At 43.9% G+C, this 27,161-nt stretch overlaps 2 protein-coding genes across 2 annotated transcripts in view; both read left to right on the top strand.

The window, feature by feature from the left end:
* The first annotated feature begins 4,621 nt into the window (after positions 1-4,621).
* LOC119402686 (uncharacterized) lies at positions 4,622-7,032 on the top strand. The gene is made up of 5 exons (XM_049418204.1): positions 4,622-4,760; positions 5,395-5,529; positions 5,915-6,064; positions 6,617-6,636; positions 6,700-7,032. The coding sequence occupies exons 1-5, from the start codon at positions 4,632-4,634 to the stop codon at positions 6,923-6,925; spliced, it is 660 nt and encodes a 219-aa protein (XP_049274161.1). The 5' UTR covers positions 4,622-4,631; the 3' UTR covers positions 6,926-7,032.
* Positions 7,033-23,233: 16,201 nt separating this feature from the next.
* Positions 23,234-27,161, top strand: part of LOC119401779 (lipase member K-like) — a 62,035-nt gene continuing 58,107 nt past the window's right edge. The window contains exon 1 of the mRNA XM_049418133.1: positions 23,234-23,428. Coding sequence (XP_049274090.1) covers positions 23,239-23,428 — 190 coding nt within the window. The 5' untranslated portion in view covers positions 23,234-23,238. The remainder of the gene's footprint in view (positions 23,429-27,161) is intronic.

The raw sequence follows: 27,161 nt of genomic DNA, 5'->3' as shown, positions 1-27,161 counted from the left end.
CGTGACACATACTTCGTTTTCGTTGGATACGGTAGTGGGGGCTTGCACAATTCCTATGGCACGTACTAGTTCGCGCGCTTACGACGGCGACGCTGCTCAACGCAGGGGCGGGTGCCTAAAATCTGCGCTCAAAAACGTCGTTTAGTGCAATACATAAAATTGCGGATGAAACTAATGGGCGCGACAAAAGCCTGCCTCTCTAAATCGCTCCAGCAATGAAAGCCACAAAATGTGGTATGAGTTAGTGTACTAAAATGTGGTTGCTGTGCTTTGGTGCTTTACTCCTAACATAAAATAAATAAATAAATAAATAAATAAATAAATAAATAAATAAATAAATTAAATAAATAAATAAATAAATAAATAAATAAATAAATCAGTGGCCGACGAACTCTACGCCGGAGCACTCCACGCCGTGGAGAGCATCCGATGAAGTCTGCCAATGGAACACAAGCGCCCTCGCCAGAGCAAACGGTAGGGGGCGCTAGCGCACGTCTGCTTCGAAAGCGCCCAGCATTCCTCGCGGTTCGCGCAGTTTTCGCCTTCACGGGCGCGAGCGCAGAGAACGGGTGCTGTCGGACAGCGCATTTCATCGCACACGCGGTACGCCACGCTCTGCGCACGCGCGGGGAGCTTGCGACTTCCGGTCGAATCCGCCGCTTTTCGCGGAAGAGAAGCTGCTCCGTGGAGTGGATCTGGCGCCGGAGCTGCCCCAGATCCGCCGATGAAACATACAGGGAGCACTCTCAATCTGCCAATGGAACAGACTTGCTCCGAATGGAGCAGAAGAATTGCTACCGGAAGTGCTCCGAATCTACCAATGAAATTCACCATATCTTTTTATGTCTTTATTCCCCTTCGTTCTCTCTCTCTTTCGCTCTCTCTCTCTCGCTCTTTCACGTGTTTCACGTACTCCAGTTCGCCGAGCAGATCCCTATGATTCAGCAAGATATATTAAGCATTGCTCGACCCCGGAGGAATACATTAACGAAAGGTACGTATGATATTCGCATGATTGCACCATAAAGCGCACTTAGTTGAGATAATACTGACGTATGTACTCTACGGGAGGTCTGACGTTACGTCGCACCATAATTTACCCTTAAATGCCAGTGCTGTCGACGTGCCTGGTAAGCGCGCGATCTGTACACAGTTACTACACTTACAAAAACACGTCGAACCACCTCGTATCGCTTGGCTCAAAGCCACAAAATACAGCATAAAAGTACTCGATGACTGCTTCACATGACACCGATTCCCACAACGCGTGGGATCTGCCGAATTTTCCCACTAATTTGCCTAATCGATTAATGAAAGCAATTCAAGCAACTCCCTGCACCCCCCGTCCCCGTCGCCTTAACGTTGGTGTCCCAGTTTTTTTATAACATTATCATACAGATGAAGGTACGACGCTCTCGAGCAATCTAGGAACTAGGCCTGGTTACACAGTGGGGGAACGCCGCTATGAGGCAACAGCTGCGAATAGGATATCAAGTAATGCGCTATAAAAATACATCCGTTCTCTTTTTTTCCCTCTTTTTGACGACAATTGTGCGCACTGATACCGTATTTATTTACAGCTGCTACGGTGTAAAGTGAGGAAGGGTTAGCGAAAAAAAAGGCAAAAATAAAAATACAGGAATGAACAGCACGTTTGACGCGTACAAAAGCACACAAGTCTTGACTCCACGTTTCTTTAGCTGCACCTATGCTTCACCTGGTTTGAACTCGCTATAATTGGTTATTGTGCGTAGCGAGTCGTCACTTCGGCGTGCCACGTATCGGTAACTCTAGTTGCCGTTGCTTTTAACGCGACAACTTTAAAGAGCTCATTTCGCAGAAATTTCGGTGTCGGTGTCGGCGTGGTTGAATGTGAGCGAAAAATCATCATCTTTGTCCGTGAATGAAAAATCTAGACAGATGCAAATAAAATAAAATAACAAAAAAATCTTCGCTTCGAGTGAGAATCGAGCCCTGGCCGTCTGTGTGGCAAGCAGCTGTTCTATCACAGAGATACGCCAGTGCTTGGAACTGCACTGAATTTAATCATGCTTCACAAACAGACGCGTTCTGTGTACAGTTGTCAGCACGATGTGTGATATCCCAGTGAAACGGCTTACGAGCGTACATTGCAATCGGGCGTCGCACCATGTGAATTGCATAACGAGTTGGTGGTTTAAAGCCGGCCACCCATTACAAAAGACATGCACATTATTGCCCGTATTCCCTTACGAACACGTAGTGGGTGCATTGCAACTTCGAAAAAGTATCACGCGCGCAATTGCTGCTGGTTTAAAGCATGCCACCCATTACAAAGGACATACGCATTATTGCGCGCATTCTCTTACACACACGTAATGGGTACACTGCTGTCATAAAGTGGCTGTTGAAGAGGGCGGAAACCTTCACCTTCACTACAGGTATGTCCTGTGTTCGTATGCGTGTGTGTGTTTGTGTGGCTGGCTGGGCGATTGAACATACACTCTTAATCTGGTTCCATATAAGTTCCAGTTAAAAAGGTAATCCACATATCTTTATCTGGATCCGAACTGTTAATAAGTGGAACGAGACGTATAAGTGGATCTTATGTGGAACGTTCGTTCTGTTTTTCTTTATGTACATCGTTCTTATCTGGAACTCAGTAAAGGGGGGGAGGCAGTGTTGTGTGATCCAGTTATGGTTCCACTTAGGTTCCAGTAAAATTGCTAGACATTGCGCTTGTATGTTTTTGCTTGTGTCTTGTTCCATATAACATGCTCCGACGAGGCCTCCTCGCCGACTCTCCGGAGCCACCTATCACGGGCGCGGTTTACGTCGTGACACAAGGTACAGTGGGGCTGCAACTGCTACAACGCCAAAGCACAAAAACGGGAATGCTGAAACACTAGTTACGATCGCAGCGCCCCCACCTCTCAGCTTTTGCTCCGCTAGTTGTAAACTTTCCGCTTCACCCACGCCACCAGTGGAAGACACCATGGAGTGGTGGCAGTGGCGCGTGCCGTGCCTGATGCGAACTACTAGAAATGAAGGTGGTGAGCTGTCGGCCAGTTTGGCGGGAACCGTTACGACGAAGAGGAGTGGTGGTGTTGCCAAGAGGCGCAAACAAAGGTCAGTGCTGTATATTTATGAGCTCGTTACGGCTGTTGTTCAGTGAAACCAAAAACACCGCTTTGGCAGGGTAGGATACCGCTACGCTGCCCTATGTATTCAGTTGAATTCAGGCACACCTGCCAAACTCGCTTCACGAAGACATTTACTGCTTATGTAGCCCGATAGCTTGAGTACCATCCAGGCGGATTTGTTTCCAGCGTGCGTAATCGAGCAATCTAAATGGAATGATGGCAGTTTTTCCGCCAAATTGCGGATCATCGAGACAAAGGGCGAAAAGGCAAATCGAATTAATATGTTTACTTTGTCGTTTACGCTGTCTTAAATTCTGCGCGGAAATTTTTTTCGTAGCGTGCAACTTTTTGTCTTGGCGCGTGAGACCACTTTGTTTTGGCGAAACGTATTCGGTAAACGGTAATTCGCGTCAATTTGCGTGCTCGTGGGCGGGAATCCGCTCGACATTTATGACTCCGACCACGTTGCTGGTTCGCGTGTTAGTTTCCCATGTATCCGTACGCCCGCTTACAGTATGCTGTTTAGTGTTCTGTCCAAATAAAACGCCGGGCGCGTCGCTTCGGCGTCGCTAGCGCTAGCTCATAGGCGCGCGCCTTCGATGTTAATAAAGATCCATTCTTCCTGCATGGCACCTCACGCCTGTTCAGACGCTCCTGTCTTTGCTGCGTCGGCATGAAGCCTTCTCGGACGCCATCGTCCGGGCGGCGCTCGAACCGTACGCATGCCTGAATGCATGTCCTGGCTGAATAGAATACTCAGTAAGGTATTGACGGTCGCTCAGCGGGTGTGAATCATCGCACCGTGTGGCCGCTATCTCTTCGCGCTCACACGCTTAGCAACTTCCAATCAAATTTATCAGAGCTTGCGTCCTTGGACCTATATGTATTTTTTTTAAAACTTGTAGGTTATTCCCGTTGTTGTTTTATTCTGCTAAGTAGCATGAATCTACAGTGCTTGCGAGACCGGGACCTTCGTCCCGGGAATCTGTCCTTGCCGCTTGCGTGCACGTAATGCACCAAGGAGAACGCGCGCGAGTAAGAGGCCATTCCGCATAACTGTTAATGATGGTTCAGGGCGTTTGCGGCCGCACTGTCCAGGTTTGGCTGTTTACGTTTAGGTGGTAGTTTCTTGTTTCTTCCAATGCCGTCGGCCTTTTCAGATCTTATGTTCGCGCCACCCTTAGCTTCCTCCCTGACGCAGAGAAATGGAAGGGATAGTGGTTGTATTTGCGGTAGCGGGAGTCCATGCTGCTGTCGCTTCATAATATAACTATTTTGGGGGCGGCCTGTATTAGTTAACGAGAACATTTCATTCGTGGAGGGAAGAAAGGGAGGAACACATGCCTGGCCCGGTATTCAGAAAATGTGCCGCCATTTCTATGCCGTGTACGTCAGTTCTGGTAGTACGACAGAATAATCCTACAACGCGTACGTGCTGAATAAGTTCTTACATCATGATGATACCGCTATGTATTTCAATGTCGACTCATGCTATTTCAGAACGCAATCATGCGATCTGTGAGTGCAACGAGGAAAACGCGGCTGCTTCGGATGAAAAAAGTATCTGAGAAGCCTGCAGAAAGTGACCACGCTTCCAGCAACCCAATCCCGTGTCCTGGCGCACTTCATGAACTGAAGGTGCGAATTTCATTTTTCAAAGGCCTTGTTCAAGCATTGCCTGGCAACATGTTAGTTACCTCTATGGTGAAAGTGCCAGCTGACTATATTACTCTTATAAGCAGCCACCTGCTACTCCTTGCTTTGGTAAACCATTTTTCGCCAGGCAAAGTGATGTACAGGTATTGAGGGTTGCACTGGCTGTCAGTCCAAGCATTTATGCCTATTGACTGCAGCTGTGGCAGACATGGAATTAGTGGAATGCCTGTGCTGCTGCTGCTCAATTTGGAAGCTGCACTTGCCCCCCAAAATTGGAGATTCTCAAGTGAAAATGCTTTATTGGTTCACTGCCTTCCTGTGTTGTACCCCGGCATCATTTCCTTAGGGTCTAGCTTCCAGAAAGGAGGATTTTGTATTTATTTTGTTGATGAGCTGCTTGCAATCTCTTAACTGTGCTATCAATTTGCATTTATGTGCATACGTTTTCTGCAATCAGGTGTAATGCATTTCGCCATTTTAAGTGTTAACGTCAGGCGTTTTTTCATGGATGTTACTATATGCGGTTTGTCACAGGCACATAAACATAGCTTATTTTATAATCTATGCTTTGCTAATGTGTACAGTTCTTTATTTTTCTGCTTTGCTTTTTGCCTAGGCAATTGAGGACATGGTCACAGATCCCTTTTGTATGGACCTTGGGCGAATAAAAATGCTTTTGACCGCAACTGCACAGGCCCGCAGCTCCAATGCACCAGATGATTTGCCGTCATACTTTTTAAATCCTGACGTGGTAAGATCGCTCATGTTTTTCCAATCGTGTGGGTCTGCTCTGTAAGGTTAGGAGCGTTTTATTTTGTAAGCTATGATTTATGTTTAGTCAGCTGTGCTCTGTAGCATTTGATAAATGATAGAAAGTGAGTGGTAATTTACACAGACCGGCTCGCACTTTATAACCTTTAACACTGGTGATAAGGCATTGCTATAATCATTAATCTTCAAAGAGCTCTTCTAAGTCAAGATAAATATAGAATCAACTCTGCTGCTTGAGTAGTTGTGTGAAGGTGACATTTTCTCTTATCATATCGGTCAGCACAATTAAAGTATTTGAAACTATCCAAGGGCCTGTTTTTGTTTCAGTGGGTCCTAAAGTTTGAGTCAATCTGCATTCCTTTCAGCTTGCCTTTGAAGCAGAAATAAGGTTTAAAGATGCAGTGGAGGCTATGGAGGCCAAGCTAAGCAAAATACAAGAGATTTTGGACCGGGGAAGTCTCATGGGACTTGAAGAATTTGTTCGACCCAAGGCCAATGCTGCGGTTTTTACTACAGTAAGACGGCACTTTCTGATCCCTTGAATGGAAAGGGACTGATAAAAACATCAGGGCTGTAGTTCTGTACACAAAAAACGGAAACAGTATGGAAAGGTGGATTTTAAATCAGACCTTTTAAATTATGTTTTACCTGTAAGTTATGTTAAGCATCATAAAACTGGAAAGCATATAATGGAGTAAGGAGAACATTTATTTGTAGTAGGAATGTGCATCAAGTATGAAGTGCACAAAAATATAAATATGTTGTTTGGTTGGTACCTGAAAATCCCTCAAGGCTGGAAAAGCCGGATTATGTTCAGCTCATTCAGCCAGAAAAGCGTAATGCTTTTTTCCAGAAATAAAGCAGCGATTCCATTCACACTAAGCAATAGTCGATGTGCCATGCTCATAGAATTTTTGTGCTCACTGGCACCTTTTGCAGGTTTGACAGAGAGGAAACCAAGAAATTATAGTGAAAAAAATTGTTAGTTTTTTAAAAAGGGTATCATCATGAATCCCACAATTTAAATTTAGTTTAGTTAAGATTTGGTGCTTCTCTTTTCCTTAAAGGCACAAGAACTTGGCAACAGGTCTCCACCAGGCCCATGCATTTTGAAAGAGAATGGAAACTTCAAGATTGCCTGCAAGTAAAGCATTGTGCCATTACCACCTGCATCATCACCTGAGAAGGCAGTAATCCTCCTGTTGACTGTATATTTTATTTTAAACCTGTCATACCCATACGCTTTTGGACAGTTCTTGGGACTTGTGCAGACAGTTGTTGTAAAGGGTGAGCCATTTCACAGTGACTTGATGTCGTTTAAGTTAAAGTCTCTGTTGAAAAACCTGAAGCGGTCAGGCCTAATATTGACGAGCTAAATGTTCAGCTATAACGCAGAAGTCGTGCTTCTTTTACAATTTTTTATCACCAAGGCAAACTGCTGGCTGTAGGTTTCAAGGCTGGCTTTTTTTAAAGATATCATTTGTATTTTCAAGGCTGGGTTTGGTTATTCAACGATTTCTCACTTGTTTTGCAGAGTCTCTTATATATTTCGGTGTTGCCTTGTTGACTATTTAAAATGTGTAACATTCTTCCAGGTTTATTTGGGGCATTATATTTTATTAACATATACGCGAGCTTTCATGGTAGTGTTTGGGATGAGTTATCCCAAACTACACAATGCTGGGTCAAGTAGCCTGCCTGGAGTGAGGGGCTTTTTCAGGGCTTGATAAAGTGTTTTGATCACGATTAGCTTTGTATTATGTGTACAACTGTGATCTGCCAACTGTATTGTTTCTATTGTTAATGTTTTTGTTGCGATATTTGCCACATGCTTCTGGCGAGTTTTCTTGTGCAAATGTTTGATTCTTTGTATTGGCTTGCACTGTTTTTTCCCTTTATTAACTCATCCACTTCATTTCTTTTTTTTCTTGTCTTATTCGCTGTCAGCCCATTATATTGTGCATAATTGTATAATTCTTAGAGTACTGAATTCTTTTTAAATGGGGATGCGTACACTCAGTAAACGGCAGATGGGTACTTGCGCATTTGAGTTACTTTATTTCCTGTGATAAGCCTGCATTTTTGATAGCGTTGTTTAATGTTCCTTTTTTCCATTGCCGATGTGCAGGTTTATTTGCATGTGCTGCACTTATGTTCCAGGCCTTTTTTTATTACCAGCTTTTTTATTATAGGGGCGTACGCGTGAATGCCACTTGATGACTAGTCTATTTTCTTTTTGGTATTTGTTCCTTGTCGACTAGTCATTTTCTATGAAACTTGAAACGAACATGTCTTCAGTGTACACAATACTGCCACTGAATAAAGTTTACTCATTTTGAAAAGCAGTGTAATAATTTGTTTCACTTATGTACCTTGTTTCTTTTACATGCAGCTAAAGGCCAGAACAGGATCCGGCAGGCAAAGCCAAGGTTTCCACTCTGCCATTCCAGGTACCTCAAACCTACTTTTATATAGAACTGTGCTCTAATAGGGAACTGTTGGGAACAGTCGGTGACCACACTGCTGCTAAAACTTCTACTTTCCAATTGTTAGTATCACTGCAGGCCATATACCAAGCCAGCTTGGCATATGACCTCAGTTTGTACTGACAGGGGACAGCAAAAATATTGCAGAAGTGTGAACACATAGACAGCTTCCTAACTCTCTATTAGAACATTGCTTTATATAAAAAGCAGGTCTGAAAGTACCTGGAACGGCGAACCGGATATAGCCATTACTATTTTATATGGATCAGCGTTCCAGTAACTGAAACGACCCTTTTATTTGGAACAGGGTTCCATATACTCTTATGTGGAACGACGATCCACAAAATTAATGAGTAAAAATAAGTGGGGCACTGTTCCATCTATTTTTTAAAGTATGTGGAACGTGGTTCCAAATATATAGCTGGAACTTTTTTGCAAAAAAGTTCCAGCTACTAAGTGGATCTTATGTGGATCCAGATTAAGAGTGTAATGACAAGCGAAAGAGAGCGCGATGGCCATGAGGCCGGATATAGCTATCGCGTTAAACTCTTAAAGGCGAAGCTTAGGCGTCCCCCAATTTTTTTTTCATTTGCAGTAAAGAAGGTTGAGGACGAAATAGATGTCAGTGTTGCTTTCGACATAAACTCTTGACTGTTTAAGTTGTTAACGAATGTTCATCTAAGCATACCGCTGCAGTGTCGAATTGAATTGAATTGATCCTTTATTTTCATGCGTAGTGCATGAAAGACGGAAGGAGTAAAAGCTACGCTAAAGCAGCTTGACTAGCTCCCGCTACCTACTCAAGGGGTCAGAAGCAGTGGTACATAAATAACAAATGAAAAGCACGGCATACTGAAATATGACATCATGAATCAGTACAACAGCAGTAACCAGAATTATTACACAATCTAAACGAAAAACAGGATAAAATAGTTATTAGGCAACATATCACAAGACAGAAGAGAATGTGTCTATAATTATCCGGGCGCGCTAAAGCGCCGCCATCTTGGACTGATAACGTTGCAGTTTTGTATCAGTGTCAAATAAACAAACAGTGCTACGGTGAACTAGCACCCACGAAAACACTTGGGTCAGTACATTCAACGTTTCATGAGCATGACCATTTCATATTACGACGTGGAACACCGGCAAAACAATTGCTTATCAGTCCAAGATGGCGGCGCCCATGAATCGAAAATAAAATCGTGTTACGTAGGAAGAAGGAAATTTTAAGGCTCGTTCTTTGTTGTTACAACTTTAATCGAAACCAACAGAGAATGAAGCCAAGAAAGGTATAATTGCACTGTTTTAATTGTACTGCACTAATTACGACATAAATGTGAAGAACGTAAGGTGGACGAAAAGACAACTTGCCGCCGGCAGGGACCGAAGATTGCAGATTCGCTCCCTGTCGGAGGCAAGTTGTCTTTCTTTTTTTCTTCACATCTATATCCCAATTACTACAACACTTAAAACAGTACAATTAACGCCCCCTATACCTTCCTTGGCGTCATTATCTGCCGGTTTTCATTAAAGTTGTATAAAAAAACGCAGGAGTAGTTTACATAGCTACAAAAGGGTAAATTACACGTAACTAATGACCGGTGGACATTTCGTAGAAACATTTATATAACGCCCGTTGAGGTCATATTTTCTATGTTTACACCAAGGCCAGATAATTTAATATTTTAACAGAAGCGTATGTGTCCAGTATTCCAGGGACGGAGAAAGGGGGGGAGGGGGCTGTAAAGGTTCGATGTTCGGATGGGAGTGGGAGGGGGCCTGGATGGCGAGGATAACCACGATCTATTCTCGAAACACGCGTTGTGCTGCATCCAACAACCTCAGGTGCACGGAGCCCGCACGCAATGCGTCACATCCGTGCGACAGCATGCGGGGCACCGACCAAGTTTAGTTTGTTTATTTATACGCACACTTTAAATTGCAGTTGTGGAGTGGGAGCTCTGCAGAACGCTTTGCTGGCACCGGGATCATCTATCGACGCGCAAAAATTCCTTTCATTCGCTGACTTTTTAAGGTGCGGGCGCGTTGGCAACCCCACTGTGTTTGAGAGGGGAGTTCTTTCCGCCGACTACCTTCAACGAATCCGGATAAAACCGCACGCAAATTACCGCGGATGAAGACGGCCGCTTAGTGAGCCTGAGATTCGAAGAAACGGCCTGTTTATACATTTGTCGTCGCTATGACCACATTTCTGCAGGCAGTATTTTGGCTTGGTTGGCTGCTCACTCAGTCAATGATCATCAGCTCCGAGGCCACCGAAGTAGCTGAACAGGCGAAATTACCTCCGGTATGTTGATGTTTATGATGTATTTCATTGTTTCATGCACTTGGACGTTCCCTGCACTGACTTTTCCGCTTTCCTATGAGCGTTTAATAACTCATTAGCATTCTTATATCGTATACTGTTATGATGTGTAGGGTTTAGTGCGCCTGAAAGAGTAGGGTGTGTTCAGATAAGGACAGACCAAGGGGGGTCCCGACTATTTTTTGTTTTGCACGAAATTTTTATATGAGCTGGGCAAATGTCTCTATAGAAAGGAATGAACCTTCGTTTTGCGGAAATTAACACGGATTACTAGGAAAAAATTCCCGTTTCACAACAGGTGGAAAAAGGCAATTCTGCAACTTTCAGATTTCACAACTTTGGAGGCCTATCACTAAAATCTTAACGCATTGTGGACATCAGTGTTAATTTTTCGTAAATCTTCAGCAATAGTGCTATCGGCCTACGGAAATTTAAATTTGTGTGACTGACAGTACATTTTTGAAAAATTGCCACACTTTGATTTTTGAGCGGCTGCCTCTGGCTGACCCCAAATTCAAGGGTCTTTTTTCGCAGTTTTCGCTAAAGCGCTGAAGCTGAAAATATCTCTCGCAAGTCTACGAAAGGTTTCTCGCTAATTAAGCAAAACGTTATGCGACTACACTGCATATTTATTTCGTTATAAAATCCCAAAAATGCCATAATTCCAAAACCACCGAAAATTGCAACATTTTAGGGTCGTTTAAAAAAAGATAATCATCACCGATTTTTATGAAAATGATGGACTATACCCGGCCATGACTGCTAAATATTGTGCTGCAAAAATATGTTGCATTATTTTGTTTGAAGTGAGAAAATTGAGCTTATTTTAATACCCATGTATAGTCTTAACATCAATGTGCGGCGTTCTAATGATAAAATAAATTTAATAGACATATTTAGTTCGTAGCTCGCTTTTTTGGTTTTAATAATGACGATGGACCCAGCTTGTGTCTTTTTTACTGTTTTGAGACACAGAAAAGCTGAGCTTGAATTTTTCAGAGCTCCTCTGTCTGTATCCATACTACGGCACATTGAGGCAGCAGGCACGCGAGAGCGCGTACAGCAAGACCAGAGCGTAACTGAATGCCACCCGCAAGAGAGGGAAACAAAAGTACGTATAACAGCCAAGCACTCCGAGAACCTGTGACGGAGAACACATGACCGTCGTGAAATGCGAGACGCACCGCGGTGCGCCTGCAACGGTCGGACCCAGACAGGAGAGAGCGTTCCCCTCACACCTGAAAAGCAGTTTTTTTGGGTGTAGACCATATGTCAGTCTGGATAGTGAACTCTAACAAAGAAGTCGTGTTGTTTTCTACGTGTGTCAATGATACAGTTTTTTCATCACATTGTAGTTACTCTAGTGTCGTCCTCTATTATTAATAATAAGTTATTTCGTAAGCAGATAAGATAGAGATTGCGGAGTAAGTAAGAAGCCCACTGCAAGCAGCTCTCTTCACGTAAACCCTGGTGTCAAGACATCAGCTGCGATCCGGCTACTGAACTTTCGTTATTGCACTAAGAACTTCCTTGGACGCTACCTTCACCCCAAAGTGATTGTACCTTATACTCACTGTAACCTACTGTGTCACCGAGAGACCTCACTGTGGCACAGTTCTGATGGCGAAGTTTCCTGAACGAAATTGCTGCGCCGACTACTTAAAGAGGCACAAGCGGAAGATCAGGTTTCAAAGGAATTTCCGCAGTGTCAAAGACTTGGGAATTGACAATCTAAAAAAAGTGTTGGAAGCTGACACAGCGCTCAGAGTGCATGAATCGCACTTTGTGTGCCAGAATTGCTTTAGGAACTTTAAGGAAGACATTGAGCATATGGAAGAGGAATCCAGTCAGTCCAATGAGGGTTTCCAGACTACAGAGGAAGTTATGGAAAGCATTAAGGCAGTCGTTGGTGCCCCATCAGCAGTGTCGCCACTAAAGCCTCCTCGGAGTGTAAAGAAAGGGAAGAGACTCTCGTACGCAAAGCGCAAGGCAAATGAAATTACTAGAGCTGCTGTAAGAAACATTCGATGCAGAATTCGCACAGCATACGGTATTAAAGACATTCCATCACAATTCAGTTGCTGCGCCTGTGCCAGCTGGAAGAAAAACCTACACACAGCGTACATCAAGTGCACATCTTTTCGAGAGCGCTGCCGTCTGCTATCCTTGATACACCTGAGCCTAACAATAAAAGAGGTGCAACGCTTCATACCAGAGGCAACGAAGCACGCGATTCTAAAGGCCAGGAATATAGCTGCAGAACAAGGTGTGTGGAGCCTTTTGGAGCCGTACTGCAAAGAAAAATTGAGTGAAACAGACACCAAAAAAATCCTTGAATACTACACAAAAGATGAGCTGGACTGTTCAAGACAGAGTCCAAACAAGAAAGATGTGGTGCGCGTGCGCATCGATGGAAAAGCCGAATTCATTTCGAAGCGTTTCATGACGCGGTCGCTACGAGAGACATACTCAGTCTACAAACTTGCTAATCCGCTGTCAGCGGGTGGTCTGACAAAATTCATATCTTTGCGCCCAGAATGGGTCAAATGCTCACCGCATCGGGAGGGGTGTGTATGGGAATATTGTGCAAATTTCGAACTATGCCTTATTGGGATCAAAAATGCGTCGGGGTCTTTGATGTCGACTGATGATGTGCAGGCGCTCTGTGTGTGCACGCAGCCTAGCACCAAATGCTTCTTAGGCGAGTGCGAACAATGTCCTGTGAAGAATGGCCTCAGCCTGGGAACTCTTGGCATAGCACCGGACGAAGAAATTGTATTTGCTACTTAATTGGGAATCAGGAGAACTAATAAAGAAGGCCATGATGCCTCCAGCATTCCTAAAGGAATTTCAAAATGTGACCATAAAATGGATCCCTCATGACTACCTCACGCGCACGCAAGCAAATACCATACACGAGGAAAAACAGTATTGTGAAAAGGGTTCCATTGTTTTCCACTTTGATTTCGCCGAAAATTGGTCCATCGTACTCCCAGATGAAGTGCAACCTTACCATTGGCAAAGTAGGCAAGTTAGCATCTTTACTTGCGTTGTATCGACAAGAAAGTCGACATGGAACTACGCAATAATTAGCGATGTCGTTTGCCACGACTCCGCACATGCTTGCTAGGCCCTGAGAAAAATCAAGGATCACATTAAAGATTATGCTCCAATTTACACGAAACTAACACTTGTGAGTGATGGAGCAGCTTCCCATTTTAAGAAGCGCTTCCAACTGCACGAATTGCAATGCAGTCAGCTTCAGACAACCAAGTGGCTTTTTTCGGCAACGGGGCACGGCAAAAATGCCTGCGACGGCGTCGGTGGCCTTGTGAAACAACAAGCCACACTACATAACCTGCGTTCACCCGCCACCGAGGTCATTCAGTGCGCAAGTGATTTTGTTACTATTGTAGCCAGTAAACTTAAAAAGGTTTTCTTACTGCATATGGAGAAGAGTGAAGTGGAAGCCTTCAGAGAACTGAAGGAGGAATGGAAACTTGCCAGACGGGTTCAAGGTATTCAGGCAACCCACATGTGCAAACACATGAAATCGGACCAAGGGAATTTCCTGTACGTAGCGCGGTGCGCAGACACAGAGTGGAAGGAGTTGTGAATCTGCAGTGTGCAAAGTTTGATTGCCTGAATGGATATTACTCATTCTAGGTGACGTGAATAAACTATTTAATGCCCAACATGAACGTGCTTCTTGTAGATTCATAACTCCCTCATTCCCACCATCTCAACCCGTTTCTGCGAATGATAAATTCATCGAAATATTAAGACCGCAACGGTCTTAATATTTCCATACAATGGTAATGCTCGAGCCACCTGTACATTATTGTAACCAACTCTAGTCCATAAATTTCGTTGCTTGATGGAAGAAAATCAGGGTAAGTTCGCAGTTGAAGATGGTAACATGAAGGCTTTTATTATTAATAAAGTATAGGAAGATATTTTTGCAGGATTTTCTTCGAAATATGGCCCTCAAGTAGTCTTAGGGCAAGTTATAATCATTTTCTTTAAAGAAACAAACGCGAACCTCACATTTCGGGCCCCCTTTCTCTACTACCCAGCAGCGAGCAATTGGGTCTAGGCACACTAACGCAACTATAACATTTTCCCGTACTGTTAGGGAAATACTAGTTAAATCTCTTTTGCGTTACACAGGTGGTATGATGTGAACTAAAATGGTTGACGTGCAGAAAAATTTGCACTCTACACCACGAGCTCTCATTTGTACGCGCTCTCGGGCGCCGGCTGCCTCAATGTACTGGTAGGGACACAGACAGGGGAGCTCTGAAAATTCAAGCTCAGCTTTTCTGTGACTCAAAGCGGTCAAAAAGACACAAGCTGGGTCAATCGTCATTATTAAAACCAGAAAAGCGAGCTACGAACTAAATATGTCTATTAAATCTATTTTATTATAAGAACGCCACACATTGATGTTAAGACCATACATGGGTATTAAAATAAGCTCAATTTTCTCACTTCAAACAAAATAATGCAACATATTTTTGCAGCACAATATTTAGCAGTCATGGCCGGGTATATGCCATCATTTTCATAAAAATCGGTGATGATTATTTTTTTTAAAACGACCCTAAAATGTTGCAATTTTCGCTAGTTTTGGGATTATGGCATTTTTGGGATTTTATAACGGAATAAAGATGCAGTGTAGTCGCATAACGTTTTGCTTAATTAGCGAAAAACCTTTCGTAGACTTGCGAGAAATATTTTCAGCTTCAGCGCTTTAGCGATAACTGCGAAAAAAGACCCTTGAATTAGGGGTCAGCCAGAGGCAGCCGCTCCAAAATCAAAGTTTGGCAATTTTTCAAAAATGTACTGTCAGTCACACAAATTTAAATTTCCGTAGGCCGATCGTACTATTGCTGAAGATTTACGAAAAATTAACACTGATGTCCACAATGCGTTAAGTTTTTAGTGATAGGCCTCCAAAGTTGTGAAATCTGAAAGTTGCAGAATTGCCTTTTTCCACCTGTTGTGAAACGCGAATTTTTTCCTAGAAATCCGTGACAATTTCCACAAAACGAAGGTTCATTCCTTTCTATAGAGACATTTGCGCAGCTCATATAAAAATTTCGTGCAAAAGAAAAAATAGTCGGGACCCCCCTAGGTCTGTCCTTATCTGAACACACCCAGTAATAAGAAGAATTGGAGTTTTGCATCCCAAAAACCACGATACGGTTATGAGGGACGGCGTAGTGGAGGGCTCCTGAAGTGCCGACCACCGGGGGCATGCACCTAAATCTAAGCACACGGTCCTTTTGCATTTCACCTCATCGAAATGCGGCCAGCGCTGCCGGGATTCGATCCCGTGACCTTCGGGCCAACAGTCGAGCACCCCCTAGACCACAGCTACCGGTTGTATAGAAGTCACGGGCTTTCGTAGGCTACAGTCGGTGACAACGTAAGAATAAAAAGCCAAACGTACCACTGTCCGTGAGCAAAATGCACGTCCAATCGCGGCAGCTCTTATTAGAACAAGAAATGTCGCTGGAACCAATTGTTTCTACAGAACTCGTCGAATTCATGGAACTAGAATGCACAGGCTAAACGTCAATAAACTGTTGAGGCGCACGTATGACCGACATTTATGGCTTTGCGGACTTACTAAAAAAATTAAATTCACCTTGTTCAATAAACCCCCATTCACAACTAGAGGTGTACGGATGCGGTGATGCAATATTTGAACAGCACTCTACTGTCATGAACGTTCAAAACAGAAGGGGCATTCTGTTATGAATAATGTTCTTTAGTATTCCAGGCATTATGAAGTTGTCGTAGAGGCACTAGCGAAGGTTTTTTATGCGCTGTTTTATGCTATGATTTAGGAATATCTTGTTATTATCAATAATTTTACTGATTTATTAAATATGACGTATTCGCTATTATTATTAAGTGTATAAAGTATTAAACGCGCATAGCAAGATTTCGCCAGAACAGGCCAATTCTTCCTTCACAGCCTTCAGTGAGAGATATAAAGCTATTTATTCAGTCTTTTATTTGTCGTATTGGAAATGTCAAATCTCCACTGCATCATTTTTTTTTCATGAATAGAATTGTTATATAAGGCAACTTAATTTTAAGCACCGGTCTTTAAAGTATGTAACCCATTGTGGGGCCGTCGTTTCTAGTGATGGAGAACTTTAGTGTGACGGCAATAGGCCTTTCCAAAGAATATTTTGGGAAGTTTGGGTTATGTACGCAAACCGTTTGAGCCCCTGATCTGAGGCTGCAAATATAGTACTGCTAATAATAACATTAATGGTAGTTATATAACGATAGTTACATGAATTATAATTACATAAGACATTGAGAGCACGATGCTAGCCGGCACAAATATTAGCGAAGGTAATGTAATTAACAGAGACCGGATTTTTGACTAATGCCTGTTTTATTTCTTGCGCTCCTATCGCACCATTTTGATATATGAGAATGAATTAGACCTTAAAAAGGGCTTTTATGGTGTTTTTATAGTGCATATAAATTTCCATTTTTGGCGTTTATGCCTAAACGCCTATAAATCCCTATTTGCAAAAGTGGCGCCTGTATGAACAATATACTCTGCTTCATACATCAGGTGTAACGCTGTGCGAGACTTCTTGCAGTCGATGCGTTGGCACCAAGAAATTGTCCAATGATTTTACCACCCGTAGTATGGTTTCTTTTCGTCTTAAGGCTGAGTAACAAATGAAGCCGCTTTGTGCCTCAGATATAAACAAACCCCGTTACACGGTTGTTCATAAGTTGTTCTGGACAGCTTAGCTTCTCTTTGTTTTCGCTTTTTAGTGTTTTACTGGTAGCCCGTCGCGATGCATCACACGTGGGCTCGTGCTCGGCTTGCACGAACATTTATAACGACGAGAGCCAAGCGGAAGACGCGCGTACTCACACACCTTGTTGACCGAACTTGCATATATCTCCGCAGCGTTGCACCTGATGTCTGAAACGCAGTATATTTAACCTCAAATTGCACTTTCGAGTGCAGATTGAGATCCTTGTTCATGTTACCGGGGGGCATTGACTGTTCGGAACTCTATGGGCTTCAACCTTGTCCTCTAGTTCAACCAGCTTCCGGAAAACAGCCGTTAGCAGCCACAGGCTTGCGCAGGGTTCCCCATTATAGGGAGGCGGGGGGGGGGCGCAAAGCTTTGTTGCTGTGCCCCCCTCCCCCCCGTTGGTCGAGTCCAAAGGACAACATGCTTCACAATGGATCAAAAGCAAACAAACAAATGAAGTGAAGCAATGTCGTGCTTCTCACAATGACCTGCCTTTGGTTCCTGGCTTTCCGGGAGAAAAGATAGGAAGTGAACTGTTCTTGGAATGCTACATAAATGGTCTTCGGCCGCCATTATCTTCGAAAATCTGCGTGGTCATAACTCATGAGTCATAACTGAGTAAATGTATGGAGCAGACTTCTCCACTCCGCCCCCCCCCCTCCAAGTATAGTAAAGGAGGGTGCCTCCCCCCCCCCCTTCCACTTAGCAGCAGTAAAATGGGACGCGTCGGCGACCATACGCCGCCGCGTTGACATAGCGCGAGCGATTGGCGAATGCGAAACCGTGGAGAGCCGTCAAGGGAAAGAAGAGTGTAGATCGAGAGAAAGAAAAATGCACTGTGCACGCGGATTTTGTTTTCTTTGTAATTTGCTTATTAAGATGTTCACCGACAGGGGAGAAATTGACCCTACGCTGCCAACGCGAGGCATTCCTTCCTTCTAGTCTTTCAGCGGTCTGGTTATCTGCTCCTGTGGTGCCCTTTTCAGCCATGCCGAAAAGCAAGAGACCCAGAAGTGTGTTGATTTGGCAGGGGATACTGAGTAAAACGAGAGACCGCATTTCGTAAACCGTGCGGAAAAAAAGGACAATCGCGCGGCTATGTTACAATAATTTTTTTTGCTTTCCTGTCTTAGATACAGGTCGCACACGTTTTCATTTTGAAATTATTTGCATTTATGTAAAATTTGGTTGTGTCTACATTCACGACGTTGGAGGCCTAAAACGTGTTTCGCCTGCCTATTTCTGGCGCCTAGAACGTTGTTTTACCTGCTTATTTCTGGCGCCCAAAACGCGCTTTTTTAATGCCTAAAAATCCGGGCTCTAGTAATTAATTGCGCTTGATCCCCAAAATAACATAACTCCATTAACATCACTCAACGTAGCATCACTCAAATCAGCCTTAGAGCACATTTTTCCCCACCTCGTAAAAGGTGTGAGCCGAATTATGATGTTCCTAATTCGTCGCTTGTCAAAAGGTACAGCTGTATGCGGGATGGACCATCATGTTACATATCGGAGGTGCCTGGAGCTTACACAGTTCACGCGAGGTACTCCAGTGAGCCTTATGCCATAAGATATATTCATACTGAGAGAAATTTCTAACTGCCAAATTTCTCTTATGAATATATCAGTGGTCAATATAACGAAGTATCATAAAGGTCTCGAGTACTTTGCTAAAAAAGCAAAGTACTCGAGACCTTTATGATACTTCGTTATATTGACCACTTCGCTGTAAAACTTGTGCGCAGTAACACTTCCACAATATGTAGGCACTTGGGAATAAGAGATCCATCGTTATGCAGGTTATCATCTCGTGGATGAATTCGACTGTAAATGTTCTTGCGTACGGCCCTTAAACGGTTGTCACCGCAACGGCAGCCAGTAAGACACGATCGTGGCCTCGTGCGCGCAGAACGCACAGTGCCGTCGATATCAGTTCACCACAACAGGTACAGTCTAACCAAAAGCTGCATGATTTAATTTCTTTGCGGAGCCATTCCCGATAATCTGCTTGGGGTCGATTCGGCCTTATCGGTCCATGAACGGGTCGAGGCGATTTCAGTCGACCAGGCCGCAAAGGGGGTGGTTCGACTCGACCAACCAGTGAAGCAAAATGTCATATGCCTTTGCGACACGGCGTCCTCAGTTGACCCGAGTTACTTTTGCCATTTCTGTGAGCTATTGGCAAAGAAGAGATCACGACTAGTCAGCTAGTTGTAAAATAAGCATTATTCTTGCCCATGCAGAGTTAATTTATATCACTTCTAAGGGAAATGTTTTGCTAGACACGCAGAGAGTGAAGGAGAATTTATTTACAGAAAGGCAAAGAGGTCGGCCTGAGCTATAGTTTGCTCTGGCCTGCTACTTTACACTGGGGAGGGGGGACAGGGGATTTGCTAGACACATCTTGAACGAATACTAGCGCGACAAAAACGAGGACGAGAATAGAAAAGACAGACTCCAAAAATCCAAAAAGTGTGGCACGATTCGGCAGAAACGTTAAAATATATATATTTTTTAACCTTTCTAGGAATGCTCGCTGCCAGCAGATAACCATCGCATGTAATTTGAGTGGGTCGTTGAATTCTGATTTATCAAGAAATGTAGAATGACTGACTGTACAATGATTATATGTTTGTTTACGTTGTAATTACAATTAATTACTTAAAATAAACTGCAATTATTCTAACACTTTCACTTGCCTTAAGTTTGGGCTCCGGAACCATGAAATTATGTAAGTTTCATGCATTTGTAGACAGTCGATCACAATGCCTGTCGCAAAGGGACATACTAGAAAACATTCGTAATTGAGCATTATGGTTTCCAAAGGCATCACAATGTTAATGTCAGCTCTACTAAAGCCCACATTCCCAACTGAATTTCGCTTTACAAAGCCCGTGTACAGGAAACAAGTTTGAGATGAAATGGGGGTGAAAGAAGGACGCTACAATTGCAGCCCGAAAAGGGAGAACGCGTTAAATTTCATGGAGAGGAGGAAGCGAGAGATATGAAATTATAGGGAGAGAAAAACACCGGGCCTGCACGGAACATGCAGCATAGTCAGAGCGAAAGCTGAAAGAGCGGCCTTTTTAGAGTCCGTTGTAAACTCTCTTGGGGCATCTAATACAAGTACACTCGCAATGTACTCACTACGCCGTAAGACATCATAATTTTTGGGAAGTATGGAAGCACCCGCAATGCCATTATTCGTCATTCTGCGGAGAAGCGAGGTACCCGCTACGCATTTATAAGGCATTATGTGCACGTTGTTGATGCCGTGGCTGATGATGATGAGGAATTTCGGCTGTGCACATTCTAGTGGGTGGGAAGCTTTAAACCACACACTCGTTGCGCAATTCGCACTGTGTGACGCCTGGTTATTTTACTCTTCTACCACGCTATATTAGACATGTAACGCGATTCCTTTCCCGACATGACGCCTGCATAGGGTCTTCTTGCAAAGGTGTTTCAAGCACCGGCGTGGCTCTGTGGTGGAATACTCGACTGCCACGCAGAGGGCCCGGGTTCAAGTCCTATCCTATCTTGGAGATTTTTTTCTCATTTAGTGTCTCATTTAGATGCTGCACGCGCCCCGCCGCCTTCCAACATTCCTGGAAGGCAGGGGACGAGGCCGCACCGAAGCTGGGCTTTGAGCAGCCGTCCAGATACAGCCCATGCGCAGCTGCAGGAGAAGGAACCGATCTTTGGCGTGTTTTTGAAAGGGCAGGCAGGTCCCTCAAGGCAGGAGGCCGCCCAGCACCTGCAGCAGAGCTGCCGGCCACCGCAGCAATAATCCGCATATCTGATGTAAAGTGCGTTAAAGCGTGTCATGACAAGTCAGGCAGCGCTTTCAAGTCTCTAGGCTCTTTTTTTTGGCAGAGGTACAAGGATAAGGAAAGCGAAGGAATGTTGGAAGGTGGTGGGTCAGAAAACGCGTGGCCGGGAGTAGCATGGGCTATGCTGTTTGACATTGAACAAAAGAAAGAAAAAAAGGAGTAAAGAATTTTAGGTAACACTGACCACGCTGCAACTTTCAGTGCCGGTGTGCAGGGCCATGTGACAAACTTTTTCGAGGCGGTCACTCGACAATTAAACGAAATATAATGTATTAATTTCTATTCGCTTTTCTGTACATGTGTAAATAATCATACTCTGTACTCTCTCTCTCTCCCTGTCCTCCGGCTGTCCACAGGGGATTGCCCAACGTCCACGTAGGCTAGGATAAGAGAAACTGTCTGCACAACCGACGATCGGTTAATTGACCAATTGAGAAGCTGAATAAATTAAAAGGCTACGTCAACATGAAAAAATGGAACTGCTCGCAGGGCTCTCCATGATACAGATCCGAGGGGCTAAACTTATTTGTCTAAGCCATAAGAAGTCAGAAATGAAACATAGCTGATTGTCCTCATTAAAAGAAGTTTAGAATTACAAAATAAAACAAATGTTCAATGAGGGGTGAAATTGTTTGTTTGTGGCCATCTCTAAGTACTCGAAACAGGAAAACAATGTATTCTTCCATTTTAGTTCCTGTTTCGCTCTTGAATACCGGCTGCAGGAGGCAGAAAATTTAGTTAAAATACGGGGCCTATAAAGACAGGGTAATAAAGGTACCATAGAAGAGTCTGGTGGTGGGCCTGTTGGTACATAGTGTGTACACTGTGTACATAGTGTACATAGTGTGTACACTGTGTACATAGTGTACATAGTGGTACACTGTGTGTACACGTAGGGAAGTTTTGCGACACACACACTTGGTGTCGCAGCGTGTGTGTCGTCAAAACTTCTCTTCTTGTGTACGTGTCCTTAAAGGCTGGGTTCGTCGATTTAATAAAGATACTTCGCGGGTTACTCTGGATCACATAAGACTTTTTAACATACGCATAAATATATGTGCACAACTGCCTCCTTTTTTAGATCCGGCGATGCAGTCCAACAACGCAGTCGATGTTCAGCACTTCCAGTGTGTCGTGGGGTCACCGTAGCGTTTCACGTCACACGTATTAGCAGCTCTTTCACGAAGTGAGAAAACAGCGCTGGTTTCGGAAAAAAAGAATCGGTTCCAAACTGCTGCATACCCTGTGATGACATTAACCTTTTTTTATTGATTATATAAGGAGATGTTGGCGCACAATTATGGCGCCGGCTACTCCTTAGCCCTTGAGTGAAACTTGAACACGTATCTTAAAGTAAAACATACAAGGCAGTTCATGCAAAATAGAACACTCGGGCACACATATGCAAAAACACACTTATAGGCACATATCACAACAAAATGATAAAGAAATGTTCCAAAGACAGCGAATGAAGTCTCTGAACCTTAGTGAAGGTTATCATTTTATCTGGTAGTCATGACTGAACGGTAACCTAACACGCACGAAGTAACAACACGCACCCCCACGCGCGAACCATGGCCCCACCCCAGGATCACGCGGTGTTGCTGGACGGATGAGTTCATTCAAAAAGGCCCTGTAAAGAAACCAACAGCTTGAAGGTCAATATCAGACTTGCGGTGGTTACTGAAAAAAAAAAGTAACCGTTTACAAGTACAATTGCAGTCTAAAAAAAGCAATCGAAAAATTGCTTCAGAGTAATCGATTATTGCCAACGTTATTTCTCATACAACTTTTTTTTATTATTATTGCGGTAGCACATATATACACATATAGCGTGGCATATCCACCCAGGCCGCTAGTAAATCCAATCGGACAATGTTACCTGCACGTACATAGCTCAAGTTTTCGACAAATGTTATTTTAGTGGTGCACGCTATCATGTCAAATTTCAAAGTGCTGCTTGAAGTTTGACACGAAAGTTTGAGGTATGAATGTGCAAGGGCCAACTCTTATTACTAGAGTTAATGGCAAATTCGCTATTTATGCCACGCTATAATTTACAAAGATTTCGCTTGTGTGATTGGCCACACAAGCGAAGTGTGTGGACAGTCAAGTTTGCTACATAAAAATTGAGATAAAATTTGTCGGTGTACGTCTAAACGTAATGAGCCGACTTTAGTAATGTAACGACGCTGAATAATAATTTTAACTAAATTCTTTCAACAGGCTGAGCTGATGCGGTACTTCGGCTACAACGTCGAAGTTCACAAGGTTACCACTGCTGACGGCTACATCCTAGAAGTCGACAGGATACTCCCGAGCTCGGACAGTAACGCCACGGCAAGGCGTACGCCGATGTTGCTTGTCCACGGTCTTCTCACAAACGCCGCCTCCTGGACAGCGAACCTACCATCTCAAAGTCCAGGTACCACATCTCAACGCGTGCTAAAAACGAGGACTGTGGCCCAGCATACAGAGCTTCTCAAAGAATACTGAAATTGTCATAATCACGAAAAATAAAAATTTAATTCCTCTGGTAATAACACAATGCGACAAACCCATGCGAGTTCAGAACTTACTGCAGAAAAGTTGGGTAGTTAAATATGCTTGAATATACAAGAAAACTAGACTAGTCCTAAAGATATGATATATCCCAGCGCTTACGAGGAAAAAGATAAATGAGCAGAGAACAGGACGGACAGGACGCTGGATTTCTCTTTTCTGTTTCTGAATTTTTCTTCGCCTCGAAAACGCTTACTGGAGCACTGACATCAAATTACGCATGTCAAGATTTTTGCAATCCACGAGTAGTTATCTACCCCCTAGTAGCGATTCGCGACTGAAAATGCAACTGGGGGACGAATAGCTATCTGTTTATTGATTTATATCACCGGTATCTAGCATGATTCAAACGGCCGGCAAGCCCCGCCATTTCTAGCGCTGGCAGCGCTCCCTCGCAGTCAATTCCAGACCACGCCCCGGTTTACCACTTGTCCACAGAAAGGAAGTGACGTGAGGATCAGCTGACTCAGCTAACATTTCGTCTGCTAGGCGCACACGTTCAGTCTGCCGCCACCAGCATCGCCGTCGTCGCCGTCAAAAGTATCGACTAGTGCTGAAGACGGCATTCTGGAACTTAGAATCACCGCGATACGCGACGTCGCGAATCATTTTCGCTTCGACCCTTTGCAAAACAGCGATTCAAAAATGGAAGCTGTTCCAAGCAGCAACGAGGGTGCCCGGGGACGCACGCTCGGGCCATACTCGCTGTGTGTCTCAATTAGCTATATGAGAGAATTTTAGCGTGCACAGCATTCCGGTATACGCAAAGGGGTCTGTGGAATATCGGCATAGCGAATGCACACCAGCGGAGAAATAGAATGCGATAGGTTTCTACAATAACAATTCTGTGCTTGCCAGGTTCTTCTTTGGCACCGCCAGATGGCCCCCACCTATCCGGCCTCTCACGGTTACGGCTGCAGTAACCCGGTATTACGCTAGCGCAAGGAAGTCCACGGATGACTAACATTCACTAATAACGCTACATACGTGTTACTTGTTAGCGATGATATTTATGTACAGGCTGCTCCACTTCGATAGCTTGTGGTCGTGTTTGGCGTGTACCGTATGTGTAATGAAACGCCACGCACTTCCGCTTTTTCCGCGCCTTGACGAGCAGGTAAGTACCACGCAGAGGTTCCTCGACATGCTGGCGCGTAGTCGCTCCGACTGATCGCACTCGCGCTGAGGAACACACGACAAATCAGTCGATACGACACGATGATCGCAGGCACGGATCGGGACAGCGAGGAGAGCCACTGGCTGGGAGTGAGAGCCGGTGAGAGCGTCGCCTGTCGTCGGCGGTGTCGGCAGCACAATAAATACACTCAGTTCGTCGACGTCATTGTTACTAGAGTATCGTCTCTCAGGATGGCATGATCGGATGTATCACACCTGTTACGTAGCACTAGTGTCGATGTCGCAGCGTGATCATTCTTCCGTTGAGCTTGTGTACGCTGTTTGCCCTCGAAATAAAATATACTTCCACGCGACGGACGCCATTCAAATTTGGTCAAGGAGACCTATGCATACCGAGCAATCGAATGAAGGGCACATCTTGACTTTGAAATTTGATGTCAGTGCTCCTTTAACATGTTTAAGGCGTTCATATGGGTTCCTCAAAAAGAAATATTCGCATGAAAACACAGAAAAGGTGTTCCTGGTACGTAATAACCCGTGACTAACAGCATTCTGTAGTTTGCCACGTAAACTAACCACGGATGCTAGCAGATTTTAGCGCGAGAAGATTTAATCGTGGAATCCGGGACATTGAATTGAAGGAGCCTTCATGAAACGAAAAATTGTTATGCGCTTGACTATGCGTAACATGAGACTGAACATGCCTTCAAATGCAAATTTACAGAAAACGCTCTTTCCATTTGAAAGGAAATCCGTCCAGGTCCAGTGATCGACCCGGGTACCAACAGTTGTGTTTCGGTTTTTCTTTTGTTAGTGCAGTTTTGTGTTGCAGTGGGGTGGGATACTATTTTGCTTTCATAAACGTTTTTGCAGCCGGTGGGCTTTCGCGGAATGCAGTTTACGTCATCATTGCATAAATACCTATGTAGGACAGATGCAAAACTTTATTGAAAGTCCTGAGGTGCGCGACTCAGCGCGCAGCGGGCCGCTCCCACGTTGGGAAAGTCAGGCCAACGCTTCGAGACTCCCTTCATTATTAAATTAAGGCGATCTAGTACACTGGTAAAAGCGAGCATTGTGGCCCTGCATACGGAGTTTTATAAAGGAAAACTTGCAGGAAGCTTGAGCTTCACTTTCAAGAGTAGAACGCGATAGCATATCGAACTCCGTGCGCCTCGCGTTCAACCATGACGCAAGAAATGAAACATTTATTTATTTTATTTATTTATTTATTTCAATACCTAAAGGCCCAATTGGGCATTACATAGGGGGGGATTTAGTGAATACATACATTTCAAACAACATAAACAGAAAACAAAATACCAAAAAGAAAACAATAAAAAGGAAACAAACAGCGAGTACATCGAATCAGAGCATCAGTCAGATACGTTCACCAACATTACTCGCATACACATTCGTTAGTACAATTTTTAATAATGATGAAAAGACCTATAGAAATTACATCGAAGACACTGAATATTATCTGGAGCAAGAACAGCAGACGAAACGAGGGCAATCAAACATAGGTCAGCCATACTATTCACTATGCAAATAGCCCTGAAGCATCGAGTTAATATGGAAGGATCTGTTATTCGGCAATGTTAGGTGGAGAGAATTCCACTCGATTATGCATAATGATAGTGGCGAATTCGAAACTCTTGGTCCTGGCAAAAATGGGGGCTACTTGTGCGCATGATCGAGGCGGGTTGAAGTATGAGGGGCTGGAAAGATATGAGACTGGCGAAGGATAGTTGCTGTGATAAAGTGAGTGAAAGAACGATAGTCGCGTATGTCGCCTGCGCATGGCAAGTGTGGTAAGGCTAAGGTCTGCTTTTAGTGAAGAAACACTTATGTAACGTGAGTAGGATGATGAGATGAACCGAGCAGCTTATTCTGTACCATTTCGAGCATGTTAGTAAGACCAATTAGGTGAGGATGCCATATGATTGAAGCGTATTCTAGGGATGGCCGAATCAGTGAATTGTAAGCGCGCAGTCTTGTGTCCCTATTAGTAAAATGCAAGCGACGTTTAAGGAGGCCAAGTTTCTTGAGAGCCTTATTAGTAGTACACTCTATGTGTGCAGTCCAGCTTAGATCTGAAGTGAGTATTACGCCCAGATACTTAAATGACGTGACTTTCTCATTATCGAGTCATTTATTTTATAAGAGCTAGAGCATGCAGGAGTGATATTAGTAAACATTAAGTGCTTGGTTTTTTCGACATAATTTCATCTGCCAATTGTTGCACCATTCCCTTAACCTTGTTAGATCTTCCTGTAATTCTGCAACGTCATCTGTGCAAGTTATTTTCCTGTATACAATACAATCGTCCGCAAAAAGACGGATTGATGAACTTATGTTAGATGCAATGTCGTTAATGTATACTAAAAAGAGAAGCGGTCCGCAGCACACTGCCTTGGGGCACCAGATGTTACACGGGTTGGATGAGATATGTAGTG

This window comes from Rhipicephalus sanguineus, chromosome 8 (genome assembly GCF_013339695.2).
Source record: "Rhipicephalus sanguineus isolate Rsan-2018 chromosome 8, BIME_Rsan_1.4, whole genome shotgun sequence".
In the NCBI taxonomy this organism is placed as follows: Eukaryota; Metazoa; Arthropoda; class Arachnida; order Ixodida; family Ixodidae; genus Rhipicephalus; species Rhipicephalus sanguineus.
This window is presented reverse-complemented; position numbering and strand designations above follow the sequence as displayed.